The sequence below is a fragment of the Ictidomys tridecemlineatus genome, chromosome 4, assembly GCF_052094955.1.
Source record: "Ictidomys tridecemlineatus isolate mIctTri1 chromosome 4, mIctTri1.hap1, whole genome shotgun sequence".
NCBI lineage: Eukaryota > Metazoa > Chordata > Mammalia > Rodentia > Sciuridae > Ictidomys > Ictidomys tridecemlineatus.
Genome location: NC_135480.1, coordinates 196,835,584 through 196,863,027, shown reverse-complemented (window position 1 = coordinate 196,863,027; position 27,444 = coordinate 196,835,584). Strand labels below are relative to the sequence as shown.

At 54.0% G+C, this 27,444-nt stretch overlaps 1 protein-coding gene across 10 annotated transcripts; it reads left to right on the top strand.

Annotated features, from left to right (window-relative positions):
- The first annotated feature begins 316 nt into the window (after nucleotides 1–316).
- Nucleotides 317–20,246, top strand: Traf1 (TNF receptor associated factor 1). 10 transcript variants are annotated; one of them, XM_078048092.1, is made up of 10 exons: nucleotides 557–789; nucleotides 1,897–2,227; nucleotides 3,334–3,470; nucleotides 3,699–4,068; nucleotides 5,708–5,792; nucleotides 12,847–12,912; nucleotides 13,369–13,779; nucleotides 15,166–15,343; nucleotides 16,923–17,071; nucleotides 19,142–20,246. In XM_078048092.1, exons 4-10 carry the CDS (start codon nucleotides 3,929–3,931, stop codon nucleotides 19,358–19,360), a joined length of 1,248 nt encoding a protein of 415 aa, XP_077904218.1. In that variant the 5' UTR covers nucleotides 557–789; nucleotides 1,897–2,227; nucleotides 3,334–3,470; nucleotides 3,699–3,928; the 3' UTR covers nucleotides 19,361–20,246. The 10 variants fall into 10 exon arrangements, with proteins under 10 accessions (XP_077904223.1, XP_077904218.1, XP_077904216.1 ...); XM_078048095.1 differs by lacking the exon at nucleotides 557–789 and adding an exon at nucleotides 807–914; XM_078048096.1 differs by lacking the exon at nucleotides 557–789 and adding an exon at nucleotides 921–1,437.
- Nucleotides 20,247–27,444: the final 7,198 nt, after the last annotated feature.

Sequence of the window (27,444 nt, the reverse complement as noted above, 5' to 3'; positions counted from 1 at the left end):
GTCAAGACAAAACAAACAAAACAGGGATCATAACACACAAAGGGAGTTTCATGGGAGTCCCTAGGAAGGTGAAACAAAATCAGCAAGGTGGGCGGCCTCCTCCACCCTGGGCAGTCTGGTCCGCAGGAATTAGAGGTCTGATAAAAGAGGAGACCTGTCAAATCAGTGATTCGCAAAAAAAATATGTTTTTTACCGTTTAAACTCATATTCTACACCAATGCTAATTTCCATAACTCTTTTGATTCCTGTACATAAATTCATGGGGAACAAGTAGCCGTGGGTGTGCGTGCACACCCGCGGTGTTTGGATTAAAAAGCAGAAACGATTCCTCCATACAACCAGATTTGTAGATGCGCAGCGCCTAAGGGCGGGCTGCGTCCTGATTGCGGCCACTGTCTAAACTTGGGCGAGTCTGGCAGTGCCCTGGGCTCTCTGCAGGGATCCACGAGCCGGTGAGACTCGGGGGGCGGGAATTCCCGCCGGCGAGGGGCCGCGGCGGGTCCAGATCCCCGGGGTGGGCTGGTTTCCGCGGCGCGCGCTGCGCTATTAAGTGCGGTCGCTGCACCGACCGGGCTGGCGCGCGGAGGAGGGGACTGACTACTGCCAACCGGGGCTCGGTGCCGGCCGCCGGCCTCAGTTTCCCCATTCGGGGAGCGTCCGCCCGGCCCCGGGGCGGCCCCGGAGCGAGCGGGGGCTGTGGGGACCGCGGCTTCCGCCAGCCTGGCCACGTCCTGGGCCGCCCACCGGAAGCTCCCGGCCGGTGGCGGGGAGGTCGTGGCGACGCGGAGGTTGGTGGCCTTCCCCCCCAGCCCGGGACCGCGGGGTGGCTCCGGCCCCGCCAGCCGCGCACGCCCCAGCTTGCGCTCGCACGGGCGGGGCTCCCCAAGCGCCGGCCTCGCCGCGCCGGACCCTGGTACCCGCGCTGCCAAGCCGGTCCCCAACCCACGGTCCCGGCCCTTCCTGCGGGCGCCTGGGGCACCCCTGGGGCCCGTTTGTCCTGAAACAGACTCGGGCTGGTGTTTCTGCGGAGCTCTGCGCGCATCTGAAATTGTGACTGTGGTGAAACGACAGTCACCTGCCCTGGGGGGCGTATGGGCAGGGCTGGGGGCGACAGACTGGCCACCGGCATTGCGGAGCAGGGCCGCAGGGGCTGGGGCGAGGACAGCGGGGCGCGATGGGATCGAAAGCGATGGGATCGAAAGCCCCGCGCCCGAGGGCGGCCCCTAAAACTTGCCAAGGGAAGTGGAGTCTGGGCCCGGCGCGCCCCAGGACCAGTGGGGAAGATTGGGGCACGCGACGCTGGGGACTCCGCGTGCACGGATCTCCGTGGGTGGATCCACCGAGAAGAATCGATGGAGGTTCCAGGTGGTAGGGAAAGTGGGCAAGGAGACCGACGGAGAGCAGCCGGAGACGCAGGGAGGACTCCATCCAAAGGGGTGCGGGAAGCCAGGAAGGAAAGGATTCCGGAAGGAAGGGCCTAGAGCAGTCAGTAATCTTGGGGAAATGGTTCCCAGGAGACTCAGGCACCTGTGTAGACAGTCTTTTCTAGAAGGTCTGTCGAGAGGGGAGAAAAAAATAGTTGTGAGAGGAGGATTTGGAATCAGGGTTAACAATTTTAAAGCACGTGTGATTAGAGCAAGACTCTGGGCTCAGGCATGCCCTGGAAGCTACTGAACTGAGGACCTTGTGCTTCCTAACCTCTATTAACCTGCGCTTATTAATCCGAGTCACTGATTAACCTCTCCCATCTCAGTTCGCTCATCTGTAAGATGAGGATAATGGTGATAATATGTGCCTGAAGGGGGGGGGTGTGAAAATTAAATGAGATGGTGTATGTAAAATACTTAACAGTGCTAAAAAGTAATGCCTTTATTTTTTTTTTTTTAACTTATTAGAGCAGCTCGGGCATATTTTGATGCTGTTGGGATGGTGCAGCTAGAGGGAGTGGATGACAACTGGCCTGTCAGACGGGACAGAAAGGGATGGAAGCTGCATGGAGAGAGAAGGCTTGGGTTCCTCTTCTATCCCAAACCAAGGGAAGGAGGGGCAGGTGGGAATGGAGGAAGTTTGCATGTTGGGGCATGCAGTTAAGTGTCTGATAGTTTGAACTAGAGTGGTGGGCTGAGAGTGCTGGGCAGGCTCAGGGAAGGGTGGAAGTCCTGATCTACACTGCGGCCATAGGACACAGTGACCTCTTTGCCAACAGCCCCTGGAAGCCCAGGAAAGGTGGGCCGTTGGGTTTATCGAGGGCAGGATGACAACATCCAACCTGCCTTGCCCACTTGGGAGGCTCAGATTAAGTTGACAGATGTAAAAATACTCTGTGTAATTTACCATTTTCCTCTTCTTCCCCGATTTTGAGGAGTCAAGGGGCTATGGCCATAATATGAGTAAAATGTCAAAGCCTTCTGAGCACATCACTTGGACCATGAACTGTGTTCTACTCTCACCACCAGCTCATTCACTCATCATGAACAGTTGGGTGAAGCAGTATCACTATCCCCATTTTTATAGATGCAGAAACTAAGGTTCGGGGAAGTAAAGCCCTTGTGTAAGGACTCTTAGCTAGTAAGTGGTAGATCCAGGATCCCAACTCAGGTCTGTCTGACCTCAAAGCCCCCGACTGGAAATCACTTTGAATAAGTGCAGAACCCCAGTGGCAACTCAGTGGAATAGACAGATGTGCAAGGGTCATCTTTTCCATTGATCAGCGAGGGGAGCTCGGCTTGGAGGCTCTACCCAGTTGCCTTGCTTATGACTCTTCTGTGGCTGAAGAACTCAGACCCTGGAGACCCACAGCCCTGGTGCGAATCCCACTCCACCACTAGAGTCTCTGTGACTCCAGACCAAGCATCTTGCTTCTCTGAACCTGTGTGTGACTGCAGAGGCATTCCCAGCAGGTTGTTGTATGGATTGGAGGGAGCAGACTGCCCAGCACACAGTGGACGCCAGGAGCACGGTTCCCACGGTCCACTTTTCCTGCAAATGTGTCTACATTGGCTACTGAGCCCCACTCCCTAAGATCTTTATTTGTTTAGTGCTTTCTTCTCAGAGCAGGGAAGTGGTGGCGCCTGACCCGAGCATGTAGCCACCTATGACTTCCTGAGTGGGGCTGTGGGGAGAGGGGCCCAGAAGAGTCTAAGGTCCTAAGGCCTTGGACTTCAAAGAAGGGGAGGGCTTTGTCACTGTTGTGACTGGTGCAACATGCCACCCGCAGGGTTGGGCTGTCAGAAGAATTTCTGCTCCCTCTTCTAGGCTTAGTCACAGAGTTGCCAAATCCTAAAGCCCAGAGACAGACCACCGGTTGAAACTTGCTTTTTTTTTTTAAACAGATGGGGTAACCAAGACCTACAGTGAGAAAGTGACTTTTCCCTGAAGTCACCCAGGTAAAAGTGACAGGGCAGAGCTAAAGGACCTTGAACCTGAATTTGGGACCAGCCTACAGGACCCTGGGGATTTCCACCAGAAGGTGAGCACCCCACTGAGAATTTTACACTGCTCAGAGGTCCCAGGGGACAAGACAAGTGGCCAGCTGTGGCTTCTACCGATATGCCCCAGGGAGGAGGCAGAGGAAGCCAGCAGCAGCCTGCGGTTCTCGGGGGAACTCTGGCTCCTGAAAGTCTGTGACATGCTCCTTTTCCTCTGACTCGTTCTCTTGCTCTTTCTCACTCTAAAAAATGACTGGACACTCCTGAAGCCTTTGGTCACCATGCAGGGGATTTTTCTCACCACGAAGGGTAATTCCTGCTCCATCCCTGCTGTGACTCAGCTGTGACGTTGAACTACTCACAGCCAGAGAGGAAAAGATCAAATCACCAGAGACTCTGCTCACCAGAGAGGGTGGCCCAGGCCAGAACCCTCCTCTCCTCTCCCCACGGACTCCACAGGGCTGCCTTCTGGCCTGGAGCAGCTTGCACGCCCCCTGAGATGGCCTCCAACTCGGCCAGCAGCCCCCACCAGGCCCCTGATGAGAATGAGTTTCCCTTCGGGTGTCCTCGGACTGTCCGCCAGGACCCACCAGAACCCAGGGCCCTCTGCTGCACAGCCTGTCTCTCTGAGAACCTGAGGTGAGGGGACGAGAAACAGAGGGTGGGCAGGACGAGGGTGTTGGGGAGGGACCCCTGATGGAAGGCTGAGAGGAGCCAGGGACGTGGGACAAGTGACTGTACCTCTCTGGGCCTCAGGGTCCACACCCTTTTCTCCTTGAAGCTGCCCCGGTAGCTGTGGGTAGAAAGAGAAGAAGCCACAGAAAGATTTCAGCCCCACAGCGTCCACACTCCAGGCCCACCTCTGCACTCACTGTGGGGCCCGGGGCAAACTGCCGGCTTCTCTGAGCCCCAACTTTCTTGTCTGTAAAGCAGTTTTCTGCCTTGCAGAATTGTTACAAGGCCTCATGAACAATACTCAAAAAAGCTCTTCTAATATTGAGTATTCAGCTCCTTGGTGAATGACAAATGGTTCAACAAATATATCTCAGTACTTGGCTGGAAACCCCTTAAAGGGGACAAAGATAAGATAAAAATACACATCTATGTAGAACATTTATATTTAAAATCTGAACAGCTCAGAAGTGTAAGACATCAGTAGTACATCAGCATCTTGCCTTAAGCAACTGTTATGCACCTGCTGTATGCCAAGTACTCTTTTCTTATGCCCTCAGGACAACCTCGAGGGGTGAGTACTATTATAATTCTGTTTTACAAATGAGGACCCTGAAGCCTTGTAGAGAGATGAGGTCAGCTTGCCCCAGGTCAGTTTCCTGGCATAAATGTGCTCTCTCGAGCAGCCACATGCTGTGACCATGACCTTTTCTTTGGGACTTTTCAGCTTAAGGTGGGAAACCTGAATCGAGCTGAATGAAAATTTCAAATGTGACAGAGAAGAGGGAGGCAGGAGGTGTGGGAAGGGGGCAGAAGGTCCTGAGAGTGGAAAGGGCAGGTGGGGGAGGGAAAGGCACAAAGCTCCTGAGCACAAAGAGGCTTCTGTCCTGCTCAGAACTCATTCCACCCGTGGCCCATCCACAGGCCTCCAAGGCCTCAATTTTCTCACCTGTAAAATGGGTTAAGTCAGTAAAATCCACTGAGTCAAAAATCACCTGGGGACTTCATAAAGACACAGGTGCCCATGTGTGACCCAAGTCAGAATCGGACACCCCGTCCTAACTCCACGCTAGATGATAACTGAGACCCCCTTCTTGATCTAATAGGCCATGATCATCTGTAATCACCAGATATAAGAAACCAAAACGCAATAGAAGGTGCTGAGAAGAGTGACTTAATTACATGTCCTCAGTCCCTGTCTGAATTCCCAGAGCCAGTTATATTTTGGAATTCAGAATTTTTTCACATTTTAGAAAAGCAAGTCAGTGTATTATGTAATTCTTCCAGCAGGGATAAGGGCATCACCCTGTAATCAAGCACTTTGGTGTTTCTACAGTGAAACATACAAGTAGTCACACCAAGTGGAACGAGCAAGGGTCCGTTCAGGTCAGGTTTGGCTGCCAAAGAACTTTCCCACAAACCACAGAAAAACATGGGTGCCCCAGGCTTTGGAGGTTTGAGAATGGCGGCTCCAGGATTCTGGACCTGTGTGACCACTGCTGTCAGCCACCATGCTGGGCAAGGCCTGGGCTTTGGGAGCTGCCAGCAGAGTGAGTGGTGCAGGGAGTGGACGCCACACTCAGGGCATTTGCTCATGTCTCCCCAGGAACAGCCCAGATGGGATCTGTCCCAAATGCAGAGGGGACAACCTCCAATCTGAAAGCCCCAGGAGCCTTCTGACCCAGGAGAAGGTATGTTGGCACAGCCAGGAAAGAGCATCTGTCTGTTCTCTTGATTTGTTCAGGTTGAGGCCAATGAGGCAGCTGCCCAGCTGTCCCCTGACAGGTGCACCCTCTTTTATCTTGAGTCTGGACTGAATTCACTTTATGAGCAGCGAGGAGATGGGCGTTCACCGTGGGGAAGCGTCTTCCCCAGAGCCACCTGGCTGGTCTGTGATAGAGTTGGGCTGAGAACCACGGTCTAGACCAGCCGTCCAGACTGTGGCTCTGGTGCCAAATCCGGCCACCACCTGTTTTTGTACAGCTCAAAAGCTGAGAATGATTTTTATATTTTTAGGTGGTTGAAAAAAAATCAGAAGAAGAAATGGTATTTGGGGATCCATGAAAAGGACATGAAATTCAAACCACTGTGTCCATAAAGTTTTATTGTCCATAAATAAAGTCACACCCACCCATTTACATATTATCTGTGGCTGCTTTCTCTGTGCAACGGCAGAGTATTTGCCACGAGACTTTGAAGCCCAAAATATTTACTCTGAGGCTCTAATGGAATAAATTAGCCAGCCTCCTGATGCAGGGTTGGACCGTTATAGCCCCCCCTCTTAGGCTCTGCCAAGCTGTGCTTCTAGAAGTAAGAGACACCTTTAAAATGTGAGAGGTGAGGAGATGTTCTCAGACACCACCATCTAGAACTCTGCCCCTGCAAACTAGTAGAACTCTCCCAGGTACCTGCACAGCCCAGAAGTTTCTACATCCCATCCACCGGTTTATAAAAAAAAATTAAAAATAAGCATAGTGGACTGAGGTTATAGCCCAGTTGGTAGAGCACTTGCCTCCCGCATGTGAGGCACTGGGTTTTATCCTCAGCACCACATAAAAATTTTTTAAAAAAAGGTATTGTGCCCATCTGCTATAAAAATATTTTTTAAAAAAATAAGCATAGTGAATTTTTATAAAGCTAAATTATCTCCATTTATAGAATCAACTATACTCTGAGACTGTGTCCTTCCTGTATATGTCTTTGTATAAACAAAATTCAATAGTAGATGATAGTTTTTGGTAAAACCTTTACCAGGTACAATAAAAAGATAGCAATCTTTATGTTAATGTAATCTTCCAAGTAAAGCAACAAAACTCTCGTGGGCCTGTGAATGCAAACAAGTAGGAATCGCTGCTCAAAATCCAACCCCCTCATTTATTTGTGAGTCTGGCATTTGAAGATGGTTTTGGATCACTCGCTGCATGGCTGGAGGCAAATCCCAGACGCTGTTTCTTCCTCTGTAAAGTGAAGATGTCAGGTTGGTTCTGCGGGGCCTTTGCAGTATCTGTGATGTCCAGGCTATGGGTCAGCAGCTGCACTGGAGCTCTTCTTTGCATTTGCTGAGCCACAGGCTGGTGCGTCTCCCTTCTCTGTGCTGGTTGGTTCCTGATGTTCAGAAAGTTCGGGGGAAATTCCTGCCGTACCCCGATCTGGCTTGGAGGGCTTTCCCGAACCTTCCTCAGCAGCCCTCCTGTGGCAGGATCAGGTACACTTTCTTAGGCCGTGTAGGAAGGATTAATTTGAACCACTGATCCATGGGAGAACTTCCTGAGCCTCCTATTTGGCTGTCGTGCTGGAGAGAGGCTTAGACTCTGGGGACTCCGAGGGCCCTGCACAACGCAGTGTGCAACTTGCTGCCTTGAACTAGATGGCGCGATGTTTGTGGTGGAGCGACGGGTGTTCCAACAGGCTCTGGGCATGGGGGCGAAGGCCTGTTAGATGCAGGCAGACCCCCCTCCCTTCTGGCTTCCCCACCCAGTGCAGCCGTCTGCCCCACTGAGAAGGAGCTGGTGGAGCTGAGTCAGTGGGCTAATCACCTGCACAAAGCCACAGAGTGGAAAGACTAGGGACTCCTCTGGCTCCTGCCCTGATGGGAATTTTTGGGGACTTTTGACCAAGGGAAAGCAGGTGGTTATCAGTGGATACTTTGCATCTGTGGTGATGCCTAATTTGGCCTGTGTATCTGGGGAAGCCAAAAAGTGGAGACAGGGTAGAGGGACCGGGCTGGAGACTAGGGGAGTGAGGCCCAAAGGTGCCCACCCCTGCAAACACTCCGTCCGCTTATCAGCTCGTCTGCATCCTCTGACTTATTAGAGTAATACCTCCCTCAGAGGGGCCCAGAGTCCTGCACCGGCACCTGGTGTAAGCCACACGTATTAGAGGGTTAACGTGACCTGGTTAGAGACTTGGTTCTTGCCTGGAGTCATCTTTCTGAAGAAATAACAATGAAGTAGGGGACAAACCAGTGAGTGGAAAAGAACTCTGTGTGCCAAACCCCCACGATGGGAGTGCTTCTCTCGCTCCCTTCCCTCTCTGACCCATTCACGAAGGTCAAAAGCAAGCTGGCATCTGATGCCAGGGGCTCGCAATAGTGCCTAACTTTTTCCAGAGTCTGAAGATGGTAGGCGTCTGAGCTGTCTAGTTCAGTGTCCACACCGTGCCGGACCCCTGCCGTGAGGCTTCATGTCCTTCCAAAGACAGGGAGCTGCTACTCCATGAAGCCTCTCCACGCTGGAGACTGTTGCTGGACAACTGCAGTGATTTTTTTCTTTACTTGTGCTGAGCTAAAATCTGTCTCCTGTGAGGGCCACAAAAGGCAAGTCAGCCTCCTGTCCCCAGGGCCTTTCCTGATCTGGGGTAGACAGATACCACATCCCTGTTGTGTCTGTCTGCCTCTGGGGCAAATGTCCTCCATCTGTGTCCCCTGAAGTGTGATGCCTGGACATGAACTGCTGACAGTTTACGTCTGTAAGCTCACTGACCAACGGGCATCCTGTGTGGTGTGTGGTGGAGGCATGTTCTCTATGCGGTCTCCAAATGGGGGCTTACCCATACCCCCAAAATGTGTCGTGCATGCGTCAGCCTTAAGTGCTAGAACCCACTGGGTGCTGTGGAGGTCAGGATTGGCTAGGGCCACCTTCGACCAGGAGAATCAGGCAGGGCTTCCTAGAGCTGAGGACACCAGAGAGGGAACTGGCCCAGGTATAGAGGAAGGGCAGGGACGGGCAGCAACAGACAGCCAAGTCTCCCTGGAGCTAGGGTGCCTCCCGGTCAGCACCAGCTGAGGCTGAGCAGAACCACACACACACACACACACACACACACACACACACACACACACCCAGCCCCGGGCCTCCAGATCCTCGGCCAGTCTCTGTGCCCAGTCTAGGATGGTGGGCAGCACCTGGCACATGCAGAGCCTCCTTGTTCCACACAGTGGCTGCACACAGGTGGCCCTTCAGCTCCTGGCACCCTCCTAACACATTCTTGGGGGCCCCCAGGTCCCTGAGTGTGGGCCTCCCACGGGGACCTTCTGTGACCCGATCCCAAAGGGCCTGGGTACCAGGCTGGTGGGGAATACCCACACCCAGAGGCTCCTCAGACACAGAGAGCACGGACTCCCCGGGGGCTGGCCTTCTGTTTTCTCTCTTTCTGTTTCCTCCTCAGAGGAAATTCCACTGCCAGCTTTATTTTGAGCAATTTGCAAGCGGCGAGGCCATTCACGTAGGGTCCACTTGTGGCTCCAGGCGTACCCTGTTATTCCTCGGCAACCCTCTGTGCCACTGGTCCCTGCCTTCAGGTGAGGTGAAGGCTCCGAGATGGGGAGAAAGGACCTGGACGTGGCCCTCAGGCTCTGGGCTGTACTCACCTGGCCCTGTTGCCTCCTGTGAGTCCCTGACCACCACCACCCCCCCCATCCTCCTCAGAGCCCTGTCCCTCTCGCAGAGCTTAGGCCCCCAGAGCCACACAGCTCTGAGAGAGCAGCAGCCTCGCCGAGGCTTGGAACTGTGGGAGAGAAAACCCAGACTCAGCTGGCGGCTCAGCCCAGTCTGAGGCGAGGCGGCAGCTAATCCAGCCTCGCCTGCTGCCAAGGACGGTGCCAGGACCCACGAGACAGCATGCAGAAATGCCTCGGTCCTCTGTTATTGCAGGACGTTCTGGGTACACACACATCTAGGGACGTTCTTACCCATCTGAAGAAGTCTGGTAGAGTTTCATAGAATTAGTTGTCACAAGCTTGAGTCGTGGGGGTTAAAAGAGATGCATGTGCTACTGGGTGGAGGCTGGTCATCTGCAGGAAGAATGTTAATACCAGTCATGCTACTACTAATGGCTCACAATTAGTGAACGTGGTATCAGGCAGAAAAATGTGCCAGGGACGTCGGCATCATGATCCCTGAACCTGTCCATGGTGCTCGTGGCTGTTCTCTACTAGAGCTGCCTTGACTAAGCACCAAGACGGGGTGGGCAGACCCCGGGCATTTGTGCTCTGAGTTCTGGAGGCTGTGAAGTCCCAGACAAGGTGCTGGCGGGGCTGGATTCCTCCGTGGCCCCTCTCTGGTCTGTAGGTGGCCATCTTTACTTGGTCTTCTGCGTCTCAATGTCTCCTTCTGGTAAGGGTACAAGTCCGATAAGGCTGCACCATATGACCTCATTTTAGCCTGTGGCCCTGTCTCCACAGTCTGACATGCTGGGGGCGGGGCAGGGGCAGCTAGAAACCCAACATGTGAATGGCAGGGGCCCCTCAGCTCATGGCAGTGGCAAAAGAAGGCTGTGGCTGTGATTAGATGCAGGATTCGAGGTGGGGCAATTACCCCAGCTCCCTGCGTGATCACAGGGGTTTTCCCAAGACGGGGATGAGAGTCAGCAAGCCAGGCTGTACACCGGCTGTGAAGGTGAGGGAGGGGACCCCAAGCTACGGCTTGAAGCTATGGCAGCTGCTAGAAGCTAAAAAAGGAAGAAAATAGACTCCCCACTACCACATCCAGAGGAGACGCAGTCCGGCCAACACCTCAGTGTTAGGACTTGTGGCCTCCAGAACTGTAAGATAATAAATTAGTGTTGTTTTAAACCATTAAACAGTCATGGTATTATTTTGCAATAGATAACTGATGCTAGCACACAAGTGTAGTATCTCATTTAATCTTCACGATGACTCTAAAGGCGAGCACTGTGATCCCCATGTCACAGATGGGGAAACTAAGACAGAGAAGTTATTGACTCTCCCAGGGCCACCTGACTAGCATGTGAAGTGACAAAACAGGCTGCAAACCCCAACCCCCTTACTCTCTGAGGAGGGAGAGATGGCTGATGAGAGGGCAGCCTGGCTCATCTCCGAGGCCCCTCGAGTCACCCTGCCCCTCCTCCTCCAGGATTCGACTGGTCACAGCCCACACCTGTACACGCACGTCATAGTGCGACCCTGATGTCCGCTTGGCGTTTGACCCCCAAGCTGGCTTCCCTGCTCATCCACACCATCAGGGCTCTGCCACAGAAGGACACACCTCACTCAGGGGAGGCTTCAGATTCCACTGCCAGCGTGGCCACTGTCACCTTCTTACCCCTCTAATGACTCACTCCAAGCTTCAACCTTAGAACTGCAGAGGCTTTGAATCGTCGCTGTGCGGAAACGCAGACCCCGAGATCCCCCAGGTCATGTGCCCGGCTCCCGGGCCCCTCGGCATCAGGCTCCTGGTTCCCACCTGTCATCAAAGGGACCTGTGAGGAGAGGGGGGCTCTGTTGCCGCTGACTCCCCAGAGCCAGGGTCTCCCTGCCAAGGCCGCCATCTGCCCATCTCCCATGAAGCATCTGTTTTCTTTTTTTGGCTGGGAACAGTTTGTCCCTGAAGCCCAGGACGGTGGGGCAGGGTGGGCCCCGACTGGTGGTGCACAAGTCCCAGGCCAGCCGCTCATGACGCCCACAGCCCTCTGCTTATTTTCCTGGTGCACAGGGATGACTAGTGTCCTCCTCTGTTCTTCCAGATCCCCTTTCACTGTGCCCCACAGACTTGTTCCTTCAAATCAAAATAATAAAGCTGTTGAAAAGTTGAGCTATTATTTACATGCAGTCAGATTTACTTGTTTTAAGTATACAGTTTGATGAATCCTGGTTAAAGCATAACACCATCTTAACGGTAGTTCTGCCCTGGAAAAAGCTGTCCGTGTCCTTGCACTGTCTCCTCCCAGCTTGGATCAGCAGCCCATCTAATTTCTACCACTGTAGCCTTGTTTTTTCTAGAATCCCTAAGAATGGAATCAAGGGCCCTGGTGGGGGGCATGCACCTGTAATCCCAGCAACTTGGGAGGCTGAGGCAGGAGGATCACAGATTGGAGGCCAGCTTTGGCAACTTAGCAAGATACTATCTCAAAAAACTAAAAGGACTGGGCAGGTAGCTCAGGGGCCGACCACCCCTGGGTTCAATCCCTAACATCAGGGGAAAAAAAAAGAGTAGAATGGTATGTCATCTTTTGTGTGACTTCTTTCATTTAGCATAATGTTTCAGGGTTCGCCCATGTTGACTCCTCTGTTACTATTTAATTCCACCTGGTGAATGAGCAGTGTTCTGTAGTACGGATGCACATTTTATTTATCTGTTCACCACTTGGTTATATCAGATTGCTCACAGTTCAGGTCTGTTCTGAGCAGAGCTATCAAGAACATTCTTGGGCTGGACGTAAGTTATCTTAGAAGGATGGTTCAGCCTGATAAGATGCCTCCACGGTGTCTGAACCCAGCAGCATGAGAAAATTCTCTCCTGCTTCCCTTCCTCGCCAAGACTCAATCTCATCACAGCTTAATTTCATCTGCTCTAGCAGGTGGGGAGTGGCATTTCACTGTGGTTATAACTCGCCTTCTCTGATGACTGGTGACACAGAGCGTCTTTTCACAGGCTGATTCGTCATTCATACGTCTTCTTTGGTGAAGTAGCCATTGAGTATTTTGCCCCCAGACCAGTAGGGGCGACCACACAGTGAATGATGAGCACAGAGCCGTCCGTGTACCAGGGGTCCTGGTGCTGCTGAAGATGACAGCAGGGGCCCTGGTTCTCTTTTGAAGGAAGGTCATAAAAGGGCTGCGGCTCAGAGGGTGGAAAGGAGTTGTCCAGGCAGAGGGAACAGCATGTGCAAAGTCATGTGCCCAGCCCACCTCCTGCCCTGATGGAGCCTGGTGCTATACTGAGAGCCTTAAGGGTGACCACAGGGATCCCCATAAAATGTCCTCAGTGACACCATTATTATTTCCAGGTTCACCCTGAGGTGGCTAAGGCTGGAGTCGGGTGTCCCTTTGGTGCTATTGGCTGCTCCTTCAAGGTAAGCATCTGCGTGTGTCCACTGTGGTCGTGTCCTCTGGATCTCCCTTCTTGAACCCCTCTGACATTTTCCTATAACATCAAGCTGCTCCTCTGGATGTCCCTTACACCAGTGACTTTCCAAATGACAGGTCTCTCTGTTAAGTCATCATAGTGCTCAGGGAAGTTCTTAATGTCTCACCCAAACTTTGCTGCAGGTCATGAAAGGGACCCCCCGTGCCTCTCTCCATGGTCCTGACTTGGGATTGTGTGGCAGGGAAGGATGGCTCTGTAGAGGCTGGGAGGCATGTGGCTCACCCTGAGCGCGTCTGGTGCCGGGTCCTCCTGAATCCCTCCCACGGCACAGAGAGCCACTCCCCTGGGCTGGGGAAATGGGTCTGACTTCCTGGGTGGCCTTTGATGCCAGGACCCTCCTGGCCCATCCGCCCCTCTCCAGTGATGGCCTCTGTCTCGGCAGGGGAGCCCGCAGGCCGTGCAGGAGCACGAGGCCTCCTCCTCCGCCAGCCACCTGAGCCTGCTGCTGGGCTTCGTGAAGCACTGCAAGGCCCAGCTGGGCCCTGGCCTGGGCTCTGGGCCCATGGCCCTGGAGCAGAACCTGTCAGACCTGCAGCTGCAGGCGGCCGTGGAGGTGGCGGGGGACCTAGAGGTGGACTGCTACCGCGCCCCCTGCTCCGAGAGCCAGGAGGAGCTGGCCCTGCAGCATTTCCTGAAGGAGAAGCTGCTGGCCGAGCTGGAGGAGAAGCTGCGTGTGTTCGAGAACATCGTTGCCGTCCTCAACAAGGAGGTGGAGGCCTCCCACCTGGCCCTGGCCGCCTCCCTCCACCAGAGCCAGCTGGACCGTGAGCACATCCTGAGCCTGGAGCAGAGGGTGAGCGTGAGAAGCCCTCGGGGTCAGTTCAGGGAGGCCCCTGCCACCCATCACCAGAGCAGCAGGCCGGCCTCCCCCTAACATTCACAGAGCAGAGGCGCCCCGTCTCCTAGGCCCCAGGACCTTCCAGGCAGAGCCCGGGGTCAGAAGCCCCAGTCAAGGTCAACCCCGACCCCATCCAATGCCTCAGTTCCTTTGCCGAGCTGCTCCTGGGATAGGGCGCTCCCTCCCGCTCCAGGCAGCTCATTCTGTTGCTGGACGTTTTTCACTATGAGAAAGTTCTTTCTTCTACTAAGCTCATGTCTCTGTGTCTCCCCTGCACTGTTCCTGGCCCTTCCCCCCACCCGGGTCCACAAAACAAGTTCAGCTTCAAGTCCCTTCAGAGATGGGTAGTCAGTGGCTATGTCCTGACCAGCCTTTCCTTCCTGAGGCCAAATGCCCAGGGTCTCTCCTGTCCTTCAGAGCCTGCTGTTTCCTGTGGTCTTCATATGCATGGGCTCAGTCTCTAAAGGATCATATTTGCTTGGAGCCAATATAATGGTCCCAGGTCCCAAATATAGTGGTCCCAGGTCCCAGACTGACTCCAGATAATCCACCCATCTGTCTCCTCCTTTATTCCAGAGCTTATACTTTTCCTGTCATATCCAGCCACTATGCTAATGTTGCTTTTTATTTTGTAGCAACACTGCATCATTGTCTCATACTGAGGGAGGCCTGGATTTTAGTTTTGGCTCCACTACTAACTTGCAGAGTAGCTCTAAGCAAGTCACTTTCTCAGAACCTCAGCTTCCCCATCAGTAAAATTAGGGGTTGAATTTTCCTTAAGGGCCCTCACTTCAGTCCCTGGCTCCCTCACCTGAGGATAGTTTTGTTCTTTCAGATTTCGTTGGGCAATCCCACTAGCAAGGCTGGGCACTGCTTAGAGTGGCCAAACAAAGCCTTTATTTATGGAACTTGCCGCAGGGAAAAGGTACATCTCCTGAGGACCTTGTCTTCTCCCCAGCAAACTTCCTGGCTGTCCTTTTACAGGCTGGCCCCCTGCCAATAGGAACACGGATGAAGTGAGCCTAGGCCCAGCTGGTCGGAAAGGCAGGCAATCAGGCCTCCCAGACCACGGTCAGAGCCTTGTGAGAAAGTGGAGGAGAGGCCAGCTGAGCCAGGGCCAAGGGCCAAGGCTTCCCCAGGAGGGGCCAGGGCAGCTGGTTCCTGATGGATGACTAGGAGTCGGCCCCTCGCAAAGGAAGGGAAAGGGACTCCAGGCAGGAGACGTGCCAATGCAGATGTGTGTGCCCCGGGGGTGGGGAGCAGGACAGCAGGTCAGGGGCATGTCCGCTCCACATCCCCATGCTGGGCTCCAGTGTCCCTGCCTGACTGGGCTTCCTGCAGGTGGTGGAGCTGCAGCAGACCTTGGCCCAGAAAGACCAGGCTCTGGGCAAGCTGGAGCAGAGCCTGCGCCTCATGGAGGAGGCCTCCTACGACGGCACCTTCCTGTGGAAGATCACCAACGTCGCCAGGCGGTGCCATGAGTCCGCATGTGGCAGGACCATCAGCCTCTTCTCCCCAGGTAACAGGGCAAAGTGACCAGGTGGGCAGGAGCCAGTGCTGAGACAGTCCACGGGGCCCAATAGGCCAGGGCCCAGGATCATGCCGGGACCGGGGACAGTGGGCATGCTGTGCCCTGACCTCTGGCCCTCAGCCACACACAGCAGTCAGTGGTTCTGAAAATAGGAATAAAAATCGTTAACCCGGAGGCTTTCTGTGTGAAAGAAAGGGCAACGTGAGCCACAGCCCGTGCAAATGAGGGGGATACTGTGGGACCCCCCCCACCATGGGGAGCCCTGGTCTGCAATTAGACAAGGAGGGAACTGGGTCAGACCCGCTCGCGCTGGTGTCCGGTTGGTCTGACTGTGGGCAGCTCGTGCCGGCGGGTGGTGTGAGGGGAGCCGTTCTTGCTCACTGCTGGGCCCTGGGTTTCCTTAACTCACTGACATCTGTCGCTATAACAGTGCATGTCCTGTGCATATAACGCTCCCATTCCTGTATACATGGCTTCGGCCCCATCTGCACTGCACTGTGTGCTGGGGACTGGGCCACCACTCAGAGCCTCCGTCACCTGGTGCCCGTTTCCTCGACATCATTCCGTAGTTGAACAAACTGAAGCCTAGGAAGGCTAGATCCCACCAAGGCTGCGCAGAAGCCAGATGTGGAGCGTGTGCTTCACCCCCACCCGCACCCCCACCACCCCCCACCATGTCACTCCTGTGTGTCCAAGTGATCAGGGAGGGGCCAAGAAAGAGGAGGAGTCCCACCGGTCAGCTGCTTCCCCCAGGAGACTGGGACAATGGCGAGGCAGCAGAGTGCTACACCCCAGAGCAGCACCAGGTCCCAAAGCCGTTTCTTCTGCAGGGTGGACCTCTTCATGGGGTAGCCTCACCTCCTGCCCCCATGTGAGGCTAGACCTTTCCTCCTGCATCTTTCCCCAGAGGGGACAAGCCAGCCTGCCTCTGGCTTCCTGCTCCACCAACACCCAGTGATGAGTCAGACCGTCAGCCTGCCCCTCCTCCACCACTTCCCGCCTGCCCCACACCCTGCCTCTGCCCAGGGAGGTGCCACCAAGCTGCCAGCTGTGGGAACTGGTTCCGATGGGATGGCCTTTAGAGCTGCCCAGAGCGAGAGCCCAGCCATTGGCCTAGGACAGCAGAAGGGACCAGTGTTGGGAGGTGGGGTCCTGCTCTGCCCCCAGCACCCAGTAGTCACGGCAGCCATTCTCCTTCGCGGGCTGGTCTCCTGGATCACATGCAGGCTGGTGAGAGCAGGGTTCTCCAAGAGGGTCCTAGAGCCAGAGCTTATTCTCTGGTATCCCTGGAGAGTTTATCAGAGTGCAGATCCTCCGTCCTCACCAACACCACAGAGCCAGGGCTGAGGGTGGCCCTGCGTCTGTGATACAGAAGGCCAGCCGACAGCCAGTAGGCTGCCCGACCTCCGGGAGCCCATCCCTCTTTGACTCGCTCATTGAGAAGGCGGCCGGGCTCCCACGGAGCTTGCCTGGTTCTGAGCTGCTGACCCTGGGTGCACCTAACCGCAGTGCCCGGGTCTCCTCCTCTCCACCTCCGGGCTCTGCTGACCCCTGCTCTGCCTTGCAGCCTTCTACACTGCCAAGTATGGCTACAAGCTGTGCCTGCGGCTGTACCTGAATGGGGACGGCACGGGGAAGAGGACTCACCTGTCACTCTTCATCGTGATCATGAGGGGGGAGTACGATGCTCTGCTGTCCTGGCCTTTTCGGAACAAGGTATGGGCCTGGGCAAATATGGGGGGAAGGGCAGACGACCTGTTTAGCCATGAACTGGCCGAGTAACCTGGGCACGTCCCCCCCCCTGTGTTTCCAGTTCCCCCTATTTTAAAACAAGAAGCTGATTTTGGATCTAGTCAAGGCTCCCTCCAGCTCCTGAGCCCAGCAGCTAAAATGTCCAGAACAGCGAGCTCCCCAAGGGCAGGCGTGTGCGAGTGGAATTCACAGGGTGGCCTGATAAGGAAAACGTCCAGGAGGAGGTGCTCTGAGGCTAGGACGGAGGTGGATTCGCCGCCACAGTTAAGATGACCAAAATCCAGAACACTGACACCACCACGTGCAGGGGAGCCCATGCCATGCTGGTGGGAATGCAGAATGGCGCGGCCACTTTGGAAGACAATGTGATAGTTTCTTAAAAAGTTAGCATGCCCTGACCCCACGATCCCCCAGTCATGCTCCTTCGTGTCTGCCCAGGGGAGGTGAAAACATGTCCCGGATGTTCATAGCACCTTTATACCTGACTGCTGACACTTAGAGACAAGCAGGGCATCCTTCAGCAGGAGAACGGGCCAGTGCCTGTCCAGACAACAAAGCATTGCCCCGTGTGCATGCGCTGTCCAGCCACGGAAGGACGTGGAAGCCCAAGTGTGTGTTGCTGTTCAAAGAAGCCAGTCTTGAAAAGCCAGTCGTACTGTCTGATCCCCACTGTGGGTCATGAAGACAGGGAAAAAGATCAGTGGTTTCCGGTCGGTAGGGGAGAAAAAGGAAGGAAGAGATGGAGCCCAGAGGATTTTTGAGGCCCACAAAACTATTCCATATGATACTGTGATGATGGACACACGTCCTCTACACTTCTCAAAACCCACAGAATGCACCACACCAAGAGTGAACCCTAATGTGAACCACGGGCTCTGGTGGCCAACAGGTGCTCCAGCAGGTTCATCTTTGGTAGCGGGTGCACCTCTCTGGGGCAGGGTCTTGATAGCAGGAGAAGTGCCAGTACGGTGCTGGGGATGAAAAATCTCTGCACTTTCCACTCAGTTTTGCTGGGAACTTAAAACTGCTCTAAATAAAAGTCTATTAAAAATGTTTAGGGCCGGGATTGTGGCTCAGCGGTAGAGCGCTCGCCTAGCACGGGCGGGACCCGGGTTCAATCCTCAGCACCAAATAAAAATAAAGGCATTGTGTTGTGTCCATCTACACCTAAAAAAATAAATTTAAAAAAATTTTTAAAGGAGGGTCAGGAGAGGCTGGGTATCCCGGCAGGTGAACAGCAGCATCTAGTGAGGAGAGGTGTCAAGGCTGCAGAGCTCAGCTGAGGTAGGGAGCGAGCCAGGTGGGTCTGGGTACAGGTCAGTAGGCAGTGGTTCCCAAAGCTACTTCGGACGCTTTTTTAAAACACCAGCACTGAGACTCGCTCCAGCAAGTAAGTGGTAAGTGCTGAGCATCAGGACGGTTAACCCGCCCCGAAGGGATTCTAACCTGCAGCCAAGGTAAAGAACTACTTCAGTAGGAGAAGCAGCTTCAGTTCCCGACAAACATTTCAGGGACATGTGCCGGGGAGAGGGGTTCATCTGCTTCTTAGGAGAGCACACGTCTGCTCTGTGAATACCAGAATCTGGGTCAGTGTCACTGGGCTTTGGTTCACAGCCCTGTCTGTTCCTGCCTCTCTGCTTGGACCCAGAGGTTCCAGCTGTGGTTGATGAGTCAGAAGTTTCTGAGCCATAGGGCACATTTAGGATACTGAGTCCAGCCTCCTGCCCCACCTTCAGCCCCCAACGGCCCAGTAAACCTGACTGTGGCCTTGGGACATCCTCCAGCCTGCCTGCTGGGTGGGACAGCTGATCCTAATCCTAGGACAACCCCTGAATCTCCCCAGAATACCAGGTGCTTCTGTTTACAGGGGTCATGCTGTACCCTGAGAGTGTCCTTACATGGTTTCTTTGACTCTCGTCAGACCCAGCTGAGTGTCACTGGGGCCACACAGGCAACGGGCACAGAGCCCCCCACCTGGGCCACCGAGCCCCAAGGCTGTCCAGGCCTGATCTCTCACCTGTCCCTGCCCTGCAGGTCACCTTCATGCTGCTGGACCAGAACAACCGTGAACATGCCATTGACGCCTTCCGGCCCGACCTGAGCTCAGCGTCCTTCCAGCGGCCTCAGAGTGAAACCAACGTGGCCAGTGGCTGCCCGCTCTTCTTCCCCCTCAACAGGCTGCATTCACCCAAGCACGCCTACGTGAAGGACGACACCATGTTCCTTAAGTGCATCGTGGAGACCAGTGCTTAGGGCAGGCGGGGCCCCTGAGGGAGGACCAGCTGAGACTGGGGGCCTGGCACCCACCACCCCGGGACACAGGATGATCCAAGACTGACATGATCTGTGCAGGACCGGCAGGTTCACCGTGGCCGCTGTCAGGATGGCGTGACCTTGGGCTGGGCCGTACAGGCAGAGGACTAAAGGAGGTGGGTGGGGTGCAACACTGGTAGGCCCAGGAGCGGCTCCACCCTGAATGTTGATGTACCCCGAGGGGCGCCCAGTGAGCCTGAGAAGAGAAGCTTGCAGGATAGGAGAGTCTCTGCAGGGCCCCAGTGGAGAACTGGCCACACGCTGTCTCCCTGCTCAGGGCCAGAACAAGGACCAGGGGAAGGGGCAGGAGCCAAAGTGGGTTCAGTCTGTCCAGACCTGGACTGAGGCCCTCGTCACCAGAGGACCACGTGAGGGAAAGGGCATCAGCCTGGAGGCTGCATTTGTGGACCTTTAATGTTTCTTAGAACCAAGGAAGCCCCATTCCACACCTGCTGGCCCAGGGCAGCCTAGTGCCGCAGAGACTCCTGGGAACATTCAGGAGCCTCCTGCCCTTGGGTCCCTCCGTCACCTTCAGTGCCACCAGGCGGGCTGAGCTGGCCCACACCTCCCCTGGGGCCTGGAAGCTTGGTTTCCCCTGTGAGCAGACACAGCCCCTGTGTCTGGTGTCTCCACCAGCCAGAGCCCCCCCTTCCCTTCATAAGACCAGGTCACTGCAGGCTCCGGGGAGCAGCCGTTGAACGTGGAGAAGAGGAGGGGTCAGAGACCGCTTTCTACTTCCCCTGCCTGGAGGCTGCTGGGCACCGGGCAGAGGTTGACCTTTTAAATATGTATAACAACCAAAGAAAGAAATGTTTTTTCAAATCTCTTTGAGGTTTTCATCCAGTATACGGTCGTGGTCATCCCAAGCCACACTTGAGAAGGCCGTCACTGAGCTGGAGGTGGTACGGCCAGTTTTGCCGGTGGCATCAGAGGCCGCTGTGCCACAGGCACATGCCCCCTCGGCCTCAGTCTTCTCCTTTCTGTAATGGGGAGACCCTCCCCAGCCTGCCTCCCGTGGTGGGTTCTGTGATAATGCTCAAGGCAGGTGACACACAGGAGGGGCTGGAGAGAGGAGCCCCTGCAGCTTCCTGCCTGTCACAGTGGGTTGGTGGCCCTTGCTTGTCTTCTCGCCTCCCAGGGGCCCTGAGACTTCCCATGCCACTTAGGGCATCAGGTCCGGCCCTGACCCCTCACCCCTGCAGCCTCCCCGACGGCTTACTGGGGCTGCAATTGACTTCAATCCTCAGGGCTTTGGGTTCTCCTCTGTGAGATGGGTCCTTTGCCTGCCTGTTTCCCCCAGCGCAGGGTCTGGGAGATCAAAAGACCTGACAAGAACAATTTTAGGGGAGGAAAAGCGCATTTGTCGCTGTTGGTTTCAGAGGTCTCAGCTCCGTCCCTCTGCCCGAGGTGACGCAGAGCGTCATGGTGGAGGAGAGCAGCTCAGGACATGGCAGCAGGAAGCAGAGAGAGACTACTCTGCTCACCAGGGACAAAATATATACGCCAATGGCATGTCCCCAATGCCCCACCTCCTCCATCCACACCCCCCCCCCAAGTGACCACCCAGTTAACCCATTCAGGTGGATTAACACACTGATTAGCTTAAGGCTCTCCTATCCCAATCCCTTCACCTCTGAATGCCTCACTGTTGTCTATCACATGAGCTTTGGGGGACCACCTCATAGCTGAGCCGAGGCATGGACATCCGGGATGGTAAGGTAAAAGCTCCTCTCTTGCTTGTCCCCCCTGGGGAGTTACCTGTCTGTCCCCATGCACATCTGGTGGGGATGAGGGCAGCCTCGTGGCCATCAGAGTGTTCAGTGTCCAGAGACTCCGTCCTCTCTGCTATGGACTTGGCCAGTCGCCTGCCATCTCTGGACTCCACTGTGGATGGTGGGCGGTGGCAGATGCAGGCCAGCTGCACTGACCTCGCCGGAGTCTGGGCACTGACTGACTGCTGGACTGAGGGAGGCTTCTTGCCACTGGGAGTGTTGGTGGGGTCTTTGCTCCGCCCAGGCCCCTGCATCTTGGGGAGCTTAGGGTCTGGCCCTGCCTGCCCTCACAGGGCCACTGGTCAACATCCTTACAGCCTATGGCTCTGTTCCTGGGGTCAGGATGTGCAGATCACTTGAGACCTTATCCCCAGCCTCAGCCTGGCGTCTGGTCGAGATTGAAGGCGTTGGAGTCCAATAGGTCCAACAGTCCAGTTCTGGTCCTGGCTCTGTTACTTAGCGTCCTCAGGCAAGTTATGTAACTTCTCTAGGCCTCAGTTCCCCATCTGTAAAATGATGCTAGTAACTTCCACCCTTACAGGGATGTTGAGGAGTTGAAGTCAGGCAGTGCACGGCAAGAATTGGGAGAGGTGGCTTGGTGAGCTTTCTAAATGGCATCTACTGTTACTTCCACGGCCACTGTTACCAGTTCAACCCTTGGCCTTCAGCCCACTGATGGGAGCCAGAAATCAAGACCATAACACCCCCCTTCCCAGTGGTCTGGCTCTGCCTCCCAATCCCTGCTGACCTCAGGCTGGTCCTTCCCCTTGCAGGGCTTTGGCCACTCGCCTATATGTAAGAGGGTAGGAACCACAGCCTCTTCACCCCAGGCCACAAGAAATGGCCCAGAGCCAGACATTCAGGAAGCAGTGACTAAGGGCTATTCCACAGGCTGGGCACCCAGTCCCTCGGAAGTTGATTCTGCAAAGCCCTGATCTGCAGCTGGCCAAGAGGGAGTAGATGCCCCACCCCCTGGGCTGATGCTGCCTAATGGTGAGCTGGGTGGGCAATGTGCCCAGCGCTCCTTTTGGATTGCAATCAGGTGTTTTCAAAGCCCGCGTGGCCCTGGACCCTGTCCTTCTGCCCAAGGTCTCTTTGCAGGTCAGCCTAGGTGGGGGTGGAGCAGGAATGCAGGGTGGGGGTTGGGGGGGAGGAAGGACCTGACAGAGACAGAGCTCCTCTCCTGCTCCTGTCTGGCTCCTGCCCGTGGCTGGCCCTGTTCATTAGTGTGGATGACACTTTGGCTCAGCAGTAGTCTGTCTGGGGGCACCTGTGGAGACTGTGAAGTGAGCACCCAGAATCTCAGGCCTGAGGGAGCCTGCAGAGAGTCTCTCACTCCAGCCACCTGCCCACTGGGAGCTGGGCACAGGGAAGGTGCACAAGGAGCTCAGGGGAGCCAGCACCAGGCCCCAGGCTCAGTCTTCTCCCAAGTCTCAAAAGGCTCTGGCCTGATCCTGTGCCCCCATCAGACCCCCTCACTGCCCCACTGGAAGAGCAGAGCTGGGGGAGGGTTGAGCTTTGGGTAGGACGTTTGCCAGGAGGGAAAGCTTGCTAGCTGCTGCCCCCAAGGCTTTCTAGAAGAAGGCAGGGAACCAAAAGGCTCTGTGGGCTTTGCAGGCACCTAAGGTTCTCCAACCTGTCCAGGGCACTGCAGGCCAGGCAGCCGGGGTGCAGTAGTTCTTGCCCCTAAAGGCAGATCAGCCTTGGCCACAGCTAAGCCATAGCTCCAGTGTCGGGTGTCTCGGTGACCCTTTTACACAGCGCTCCATTTCTGGCCCTGTTCGCCTTTTTGCCATGGGGCAGGGAGCCAAAGCTCAGAGAGGGCACGGGGAATGTGGCATGGTGGGACCGGCTGGACTGTCAACTCACTGGGAACCTCTGGCAAGCTCTTCTTTACTCTGGGCCTCAGTTTTCCCATCTGTAAAATGAAGCAGGTGAACCATATGGTCCCTGGGGCCCCTCCTTGAACTGAGGTCTTTTGCACGGGGCAACAGCACCCCTAACCTGCCACTAGACCCCCTTTATAGATAAATAGGTACCTACACACTGGTGGCTCGGTGCAGATTAGCCTAGGCAGGGAACACTCTCCCGGAGCCTCCAGATGAAGCGCAGCCCTGCAGGCACCTTGACTTGAGCCCCATAAGTCTCATGTCAGATTTCTGACCTCTCGAACTATGAGAATAGATTGTTACAGGTGTAAGCCCTTAAGTTTGTGGTCCTGTTACAGCAGCCACGGAACACTGATGCCCATGGCGAACTGTGGCTACATCAAATTGAGATGGCGTAAGTCTAAAACACATAAAAGATTTGGAGGACTCCATAGAAAAGAGAATTTAACTTATTGCTTATTTTTTATATTGACATGCTGAAATGATAAAAATTTCGACAGATTAAATATATTATTGACATTACCTTCACCTGTTTTTTTTTTTTAAACTTGCCTTCTAGAAAACTTAGATTTACATCTTTAGCCACTGGACAGCATTAAGGGTCTTTCTCATTGCCTCAGCCAGGAGGAGCAGTGTTCTGCAGCCAGCTCTGTTGGAACTGGGGATAGGGACCTTCCCTAGGAAAGGAATCCCCCCGTCCCTACACCCACTGCAGGTGAGGAGTCCTGCTCCCTACCCCCTCTCCTTCACTCCCATCTGCGTCTGGATCAGGCCATGTCCTTCCAAGATGTGACAGCTATTTTTAGTGCTCACAGCCTCAGCACAGCTGGTTTTGAAGCTTGCTGGATGTGCGCCAGCTCTGGGATTTCCATCTGCCTGCTAATGGGGGTCTTGAGAGAACCTGATTCCATGGCCTGGAGCCTTCCAGGACCTGTGAGCAAGCTCCCAACACCCTGGCAGGTATAGATGATCTTAAGCCCCAGGTTTTCAGATGATAGAATCAAACCAGGAGGTGGCCGAGCTGAGCTTGGAAGCAAGGTGTTCTAGACTGAGGCTTCCTCCAACATTTCCCAGCGACTGGGGCTGTGGGTGCTGCCCACTTAACTCTGAATGATGACCAGTCTCACGTAGGCTTTCTAAGGGGGTGTTCTATGCCTTGGAAAGTATTCTTCATGTGTGCATGATGCTGGAGATTGAACCCAGGACCTCGCACAGGCTAAGCATGCGCTCTACCACCGAGCTACACCCCAGCCTTAGGAAAGCATTCTAAGTGGGACAAGAGCAAGCAATTGATTTGGTGGGTGGGTAGATGAGACTTGGCTTCAGGTTGTACAACCCAACATCTCCAGTTGAAGTGAGTCAGAATAATAAAACGGATCCATACAAACATAATAACTACCCAAAGCCAGGGTTGCCTGGTTGTGGTTCAGAACCCGAGCCCTGGCACTGGGAAGACCTGGGTTCCCATTCCTGTCTCATCTCCAGCACTCCCTGGCTTGGCTCCTCTAAGCCTCTGTCTCCTCCACTACACCACTGGCTTGACAGTGGTTAGAGGATGAATTGAGATCTTGGACAGAAGCGCATAGCACTGCATCTGTGCTAGAGAGTTCTCAGTAAATACGAGCTATCGTGGGGCCAAGGGTGCAATAAGTGCAAACCACTTGCCCAGCAAATGCAAGGCTCTGGGGTTGATCCCGGTACCACAGGAAAAATCAACTCAAGAAACAACTCACCGGGGAGTTGCTGATATTAATGAATTTCACAGATAGACAAACTGAGGCTAAAGGAAGTGAGGCCACTCTTCAAGGACACACGGCTGGGGAGTTTGGGGGTGACGACTTTAGGAACATGTAACCCCATACACCATGTGATTCACTCACCTGCAGCGTGCATTCAGAGGCACAAGGTGTGTTCATAGAATTCTACACCCAACACTGCACAATCAATTTAGCTCCAGGTGTGCAGCCAACATTTCCAAATGAAGTGGGTCCAAATAATAAAAAAAAAAAGATTCATACAAACACAGAAACTAGATTAAAACCAGGATTGCCTCGTGGTTAAGACCCAAGTGCTAGTATCAGGAAGACCTGGCTTCCCATCCCTGCCTCATCATTCAGAGCCAAATGATTTTATACCCAGAGAAACCCTGTACCCTTACCAGAACCCCCCACCCCCCCACACACAGCCCAGCCCCAGCCCCAGGCAACCACCAAGCTATTCTGTGGCTCTATAGATTTGCCTATTCTGCACATTCTTTCACTTTTCAGGATGTTCTCAAAGGTTCATCCATGCTGTGGTGTGTATCTGTACATGATTCCTTTTATTGCTGAATACAATCCACTGGGGGATGGGCCACATTTACCCTTTCATTCATATATTCTTTATTTATTCAATTTGGCCATTCATGGACTTGTATAGATTGCTTCCATCTTTTGCTTGATATAAATACTGCTGCTGTGAATATCAGTGTTCAAGTTCACATGCACACCTGTGTTTTCAGTGCTCTTGGGCACCTAGGAATGGAATTGTTGGTTAGCTGGAAACTCCAGGTTGAGCCCTTTGAGCTACTGCCACACTGCTCTCCAAGGCGGCTGCACCATTCCTTATTGCCACCACCGGTAGCCTGGGTTTGAAACTCAGTGCTACCCACTGGGTTAAAGTTCTCTCTCTTTTTCTCTTCCTGCCTCTCTCTCTCCCTCTTTCCCTGGTATGAGAAGGAGCTGTGAGCTGGGCATGGTGGTGCATGTCTATAATCCCATCTACTTGGGAGGCTAAGACAGGAGAATCACAAGTTCAAGGCCAGCCTCAGAAACTTAGTGAGACCCTATCTCAAAATAAAAAAGTAAAATAAAAAGGACTGAAATGCTGATGTGAACCCTGCCTCCTGCTCCCTTAAAAGAAGGAAGGAGATGGACGTTCTGCTCATGTTTTTTAAGGGACCAATGTGTGCAGAGGGTTACATGTCTGTAGAGGGGGTAGCAGCTATGCCCCCTTATAGGGTTGGTACAAGATTTGATGAATTAATCCACATAAAGCACTTCAAACCTGCCCGACTCAGTGAACGCTTGCCAGATCTTAGTCACTACTGTTACGCCCTTGGGCCCTCCTAAGCGCCCAGGCTCCTGAAGTAATGGAACATTTAAGCCAAATAAATGTGTTTGTTTGGTTGGTTCTTGGGGACAGAACCCAGGGCCTCACAGGCTAACGCCCTGCCCGAGCTACACCCCCAGCCCTCAGGACAGTGGATTTGATAACACTGATCGTGAGTGGCACTGCCAGGCTCCCGTCCACAGCCCTGTTTTTAAAGCCTGGAAAGTGATGCCCAGAGAGATGAGGGGACACGCTCAGAGTTAAGCTGTCACATCAAGAGGCTGTGAAAGAAATCCCTGGTTTGAAAGTGTGTCTTGCTGGGCCCTGGGTACACCTGGCTAGCCCCTTACTGACTCCTCCCTCAGGATGGTACTGCCCACCCCCAGGCCAAGCCTAAGTCCCCATCCTGGTCCCCTCCTGGGCTCAGGCTGCCTCCCTCAGTCCCTTGTGCATCGTGGTGGCCTGAGGAGATAGAACCTTCGTCCACATGCTGGTTAATTTTGTGTGTCAGCTTGGCGAGTTTATGTCTCCAGTTATTCAATCCAATTATCATCTAGGTGTGGCTATGAAAGTATTTTGTAGATGCAATTAATGTTTGTAATTAGTCGACTTTCAGTAAAGGAGATTCCTGGTTGGTCTGGGTGGGCCTGATTCAGTTAGTTGACAGGCATTGTGAATGGAACTGAGGTTTCCCTAAAGAAGAAAGTCCCATGTGGGCAGGGTGTCAGCTCCTGCCTGAGAGTACCCCCTTCCCTGCCGATGCCTGCCCTGGGGGTGTCCCAATGATCTGGTCAGGGCCCTCCATCACATCAGTCAATTCCTTACAATAAATCAATCCAACAGAGAGTGTGCAAGTCTTATTTGTAGTTTCAAACAAGATGCTGTTTTCAAAATATCAGTTTATTTTTAAATGGACAAAATAGAGACTAATTTAAAATAAGGTAAAGCAAGGTACATTTCATGGGAAGTAAATGGTACTTCAACAAAGTCATCCAAATAATTACATACTAAAATGCCATTGTATCTGTCACATAAAAGCAACACTGGAAATCACTGGCTCCTCTGTGAGGCCACGGTGCTCCCTTGAACTTGAAGCTCAATGCCCTCTAAGAAGGTGGCAGGGAGAGCTGACTGGAGGTTTCTATGCTTTGTTTCCCTAAGGGAACAGTTCCTGGCTTTGTGAGTCTTAGCGACCCTGGGATTCCAGGGAGGAAATCACCCAGGAGGCCAGGGTGGATTCCAGCTTGGGCAGGGGCCCCCTCCCTTTGGGACT